This window comes from Marmota marmota, unplaced genomic scaffold (assembly GCF_001458135.2).
Source record: "Marmota marmota marmota unplaced genomic scaffold, marMar, whole genome shotgun sequence".
NCBI lineage: Eukaryota > Metazoa > Chordata > Mammalia > Rodentia > Sciuridae > Marmota > Marmota marmota.
Genome location: NW_026000026.1, coordinates 69,763,669 through 69,768,912, shown reverse-complemented (window position 1 = coordinate 69,768,912; position 5,244 = coordinate 69,763,669). Strand labels below are relative to the sequence as shown.

At 37.7% G+C, this 5,244-nt stretch overlaps 1 protein-coding gene across 9 annotated transcripts in view; it reads left to right on the top strand.

The window, feature by feature from the left end:
• Cdc25c (cell division cycle 25C) overlaps positions 1 to 5,244 on the top strand; it is a 24,804-nt gene that overhangs the window by 2,978 nt on the left and 16,582 nt on the right. For all 9 annotated transcript variants that reach the window (XM_048811619.1, XM_048811614.1, XM_048811613.1 and 6 more), the window contains 4 exons: positions 1,098 to 1,143; positions 2,024 to 2,057; positions 2,174 to 2,263; positions 4,599 to 4,697. In XM_048811619.1, the coding sequence (XP_048667576.1) occupies positions 1,098 to 1,143; positions 2,024 to 2,057; positions 2,174 to 2,263; positions 4,599 to 4,697 (269 nt within the window). The remainder of the gene's footprint in view (positions 1 to 1,097; positions 1,144 to 2,023; positions 2,058 to 2,173; positions 2,264 to 4,598; positions 4,698 to 5,244) is intronic.

Genomic DNA, 5,244 nt, shown 5'->3' with positions numbered 1-5,244 from the left:
TTTTTTTTTTTTTTTTTTTTTTTTTTTAATAAGACTGCACTTTGAATGCCTCTGGGTACATCTGCAGAGACCAAGCAACATCCCCAGCCAGCCCTTTTTGCTTTATTTTAAGGCAGGGCCTCACTAAGTTGCCTGGTCTGGCTTCAAATTTGCAATCCTTCTGCCTTAGCCTCCTGTGTAGCTGGGATTATAGGCGTGTGTTACCATGCCAAGCTTAATTAGAGAATTTGAGGTGATTAATGAAGCCAATGAGAAAAGAAAAAGAATAACACTAATAGGAACACTAATAAAAACAATAACATTCTACATTTGAAAAAGTTAGATAAAAGGAAATATATTTTATTGACAGATTAATGGTACAAAAGAAAGTCCAGAAAAGTTTTGTTTCTTAGTTTAATTTCATCAGAGGCAAAGGAATCAGCATAAATAAACACTTTGTCAGTTGATTCTTACACTTCTATAGGTCTGTACCCCCCAAAATGCTTCATTACTCAACCATTCTAGCATTTCCTCTAATTTTGGATTTCCTGCATAATAACCTTTCTTTTCTACTCATGAATAAAAAAAACTCCATCACTATTTCCGAGGTTTTCTGTTTTGTTTTGTTTGTTTTTTAAAGTTTTTATATTTGTAGATGGACAGAATGCCTTTATTTCATTTATTTTTATGTGGTGCTGGGGATCGAACCCAGTGCCTCATGCATGCTAGGCAAGTGCTCTGCCACTGAGTTACAGCTACAGCCCCTTTTTTGTTTTTTTGGTCAAGGTCTTGCTAAGTTGCTGAGGCTGGACTTGAACTTGTGATTCTTCTGCCTCAGCCTCCCGAGCTGCAGGGATTACTGGTGTGTGCCACAGCTCTCCCAGCTTTCCTAGTATTTTTTCTTTGAGTAGTACATGTAAATTTTTAAGTTTCCATGAAATTGTATTTTGTACTCTGGTATTTTGTTCCATAAGATGGGTACCAGTTAAGAGCTTTGTGTTCTAGAGTTTAGCCTTTGAAATTAATGTGGCATACTGGTAACAAAGAAAATCAGAGGGGAAAACAGGATGCATGGGCAAGAATAATGCCTCTTACTGATTCTTCATATTTGATTTCAGGTCACTTGGATTCTTCAGGGCCTCAGGAAGTACAGTTAGCTAGGATGTAAGTTCTGTTGCTAAATGAACCCCATGCTTAAAATCTTACAGCACTGTTCATAGGGATTTTATCTCATGCAGATTCCACATAGTATGAATTTCACTTTGGGTATAAGTAGGCTTCAAGACCTAAATGCTGGACTTGAACAACTTTTAAGTTTTCTAGATCTAAATAGTTGTGTTAAATGAAGGCTATTCATTTTAACCATCACACATAATCAGAATTATCTTTTTTTTTTTTTCCCACTATGCTGGGGATTGAACTCAGGGCCAAGTGGTAGACAAGTGCTCCACCACTGAGCTATACCCTGAGCTGAGTCAGAATTATCTTTCAAAAATAAAGGAAAATGGTACTTGTGCTTATGAGTTGGCTTCTATTTACATGTGAAAAGTGTAAGTCTTAGTGATTAAAAGTACAAGTTACAGGGTCTAGAATGAGAGTGTCTGGATTCTAGTAGATTGCAATATTACCAGCTATAACGGACAACTTTCTTAATTTCAATGGACCCCAGTTTCTTTATACAAAACATGGAAGTAATAATAGCACTTCTCACTGGGGCAGAGCACTTGCCTAGCATGTGCAAGTCCCTGGGTTTGATCCCCATACCTCAGGAAAAGAAAAAAGAGAGGAGGAAATAAAGGTAAGATAAACTTGTGCATCTTTGGTACACCTCTTTAGATGTAGTCATGCCCATGAAATGAGAGCCTTTTCCCTTGGGTCTTACTATTTACCACAGAGAATATATATTGTTATAGGAAGAGATTTATCTGCTAGGACTAGGGCTAGTTGGAAGAAAGGAAGGAAAAAGTTGGATGCCTCAACCCATTGAATAATTAGAGAATTTGAGGTGTTTGGGGCTTACCTAGTTGTTTGCTTTAATATGCAGGAATCACCACCAGTATGCTATGAAAGGCAGCCCAGTGAGTATCTCTTCTTGGTTTGGGTTTGGGTTTGCTTCTTGGGGGGGATGCAGAGGGTTTCAAATTAACTCATGGCTCAAGGATGCTGGATGTTCTCAGCAAAAAATGTCTTTTAGGCACAGATGCTTTGTAGCACTCCCAATGCTTTGGACCATGGCCATAAAAAGAAAGATGCAATGCATAGTTTAACTGCAAATAAAGAAAATGTGAGTATTTAATGGAAATATAGTTACATTATTCTATATTTATTCATTATTATTATCATTATGATACTGGGGATTGAACCTAGGTGTGTGCTTTACTACTAAGCTACATCACCAGCCCTTTTTTTAATTTTTAATTTTGGGCAGGGTCTTACAACATTGTTGAGACTGTCCTTGAATTTGGGATTCTCCTGTCTCAGTCTCCAGATTAGCCGAGACAGGCATTCACCACCTTTCCCAGCTCTATATTATTATTTTATTCCTTTGAGAGAAGCGACTTACTGGTTTTGGGAGACCTATAGCTATTTATATCTCAGTATGCTAGACAAGCAAATTATATCACCATAGGTGAAGAAAAATCTTTGTAATATTTTTTTTTTTCCCCCTGTTAAAACAAGAATCCTAAATCCAAATCCTCCATAGCAGGAGTTCTTGATTACTCATATTCAGTTGATTACATTAAGGACAAACATTGTTGTTACCATTGTATAAAGAATTTATTTCTTAAGCTGGGTATGGGGGTGAATGTTTGCAATATCAGCTACTCATATAACTGAAACAGGAGGACTATAAGTGTGAGGCCAGTCTCAGCAACTCAGTAAGACCCTGTCTTAAAAAAGAAAAACTTTGATAGTGATAACATGCATAACTCGTTCAAAGATTCTTTTCTTTTTTAAAATATTTTTTAGTTGTAGATAGACAGAATACCTTTATTTTATTTATTTATTTCTATATGGTGCTGAGGATTGAACCCAGTGCCTCACATGTGCCAGGCAAGTGCTCTAACACTGAGCTACAACCCCAGCCCTCAAAGATTCTTTACATGGAGTTTTATTTATTTGTATAGATATTTATTTACTTGGTACTGGGATTGAACCCAGGGGTTCTTTACCACTGAGTTACATCCCCAGTCTATTTATTTATTTTTTATTTTGAGACAGAGTCTAAGTTGCTGAGACTGGCCTCAAACTTACAATTCTGCCTTGGTCTCCTGAGTCTATGAGATTACAGGTTTGTGCCACTGCACCTGGCTCCATCATCATCATCATCATCATTATTATTTTCTAATTTGTGGATTGAGAATTGAACCTAGGGGTTTGCTATGCTAGGCAAGAACTCTAAAATTCTTTTATTTTGAGACCAGATCTCCCTAAATTGTCCAGGTAACCTCAAACTGTGATCTTCCTACCTCAGACTCCCAAGTAGCTGAGATTACAAATGAGGGTACTGCACCCAACCACTTTATTTTTAGTGCTAAGGATTGATAATGCTAAGGACTGAACTATGCTAATAGCATGTTGTATCACTAGCTATATCCCTTTAGTCCCTATTCTGAAGAAGTCATGGTTTTTTCTGTCTAAGCCTTTGACCATATTTCAGATCCATGTTGAAATTTTCCTATCCTAGATACCTAGTCACTAAGATAATTGTGTAATTAATCTCCTTCCTTTTTTTTTTTTTTTAAAGAGAGAGAGAGAGAGAATTTTTTAATATTTATTTTTTAGCTTTTTTTCGGCGGACACAACATCTTTGTTTGTATGCGGTGCTGAGGATCGAACCCCGGGCCGCACACATGCCAGGCGAGCGAGCTACCGCTTGAGCCACATCCCCAGCCCTCCTTTTTTTTTTTTTTTAAAAAACTACCTTCCATCCCTTCTCCCAGGGTCACTGTGCATAAAAGATAGTTGTTGTTTTGTTACTCTGACAAAGATATGTTCATGTTTTTGGCTGTTCTATTCAGATTTTTATTGATTTAATACTGATTTAATGATTTAATGATTCTTGGGCCTCAGTCTCTCGATTAGCTGGTACTATAGGTGTGTGCCACCAGGCCTAGTTTATAATCAGTTTTTCCCTGCAATGTGCTGGAGACTGAACTCAGGGCCTTACATGTGCTAGGCAAGCACTATAATACTGAGTTTTACACTCAGACTTTTTTTAAAACTTTTTTTTGAGACAGGATCTTGCAGAGTTGCCCAGACTAGCCTTGAACTTAATGTCCTTCTGTGTCAGTCTCCCAAGTTGCTGGGATTACAGGTGTGTGCCTACCATGCCTGTCCTTATAAACACTTTTTGAAATCTTACCATCTTCTTCCCAAGCAGGTTCTCCCCAACTCCTCAATTCTTTTGTTTGTGATGATAAAATTAATATCCTACAAGCAAATCTAGGTGCCAGACATCAAATTCAAACCATTATTTGCATCTTCAGGGTATACATTTAATGATTACATTTGATGTGTTTCATGAGGGTTATTCATAGTTTGATTAGACAAAATGTTTTTGGCAGGGCCCAATTAATATGTCTCTTCCTCCCGCCAACATAGTTTTTCTTATGCAGGATAAAAACACTTTTAAGGCCTTGGAGTGGCAGACACCCAGGAACCTGAGGTTTCAAAAAAGATCAGGAGGTCCTTACATGTCTTCCCCTTCTGTGCTGGTGAGTCATTGAATATCATCATTAAGGGTAGGTTGGGGTATTATGAGCTATAGGATAGCAGATTTGTGACCCTTGACTTTTTTTAATCTGGCTGTGTGAGACAGGGGTGGACAAGTAAAGTTTGAACAGAGAGAGGAAAGAGCTATATTTCCTTCAATCATTTTATTAAATTTTTTTATTATTATTATTGGGTATTGAACTAGGGGCATTTTACCATCAAGCTACAACCTCAATCCTTTTAATGTTTTTATTTTGGGATTGGGTCTCGCTAATTGCTAAAGGTCTTGCCACATTGCCCAGGCTGACCTCAAACTTGGGACCCTTCTACCTCAGTTGTTATGCACCACCATGATTGGCTTCTTTTCTTTCCTTTCTTTGAGATAGGGCTTGCTGTGTTTCCCAGGCCGAGTTTGAACTCCTGGGCTCAATCACTCCTACCTCAGCCTCCCAAGTACTGGGTTACAGGCATGAATGACTGAAGGACCATGCCTGGTGACAGTACCTTATTCTTTTTTTTTTTTTTTTTTTTTTTTTTTTTTTTTTTTTT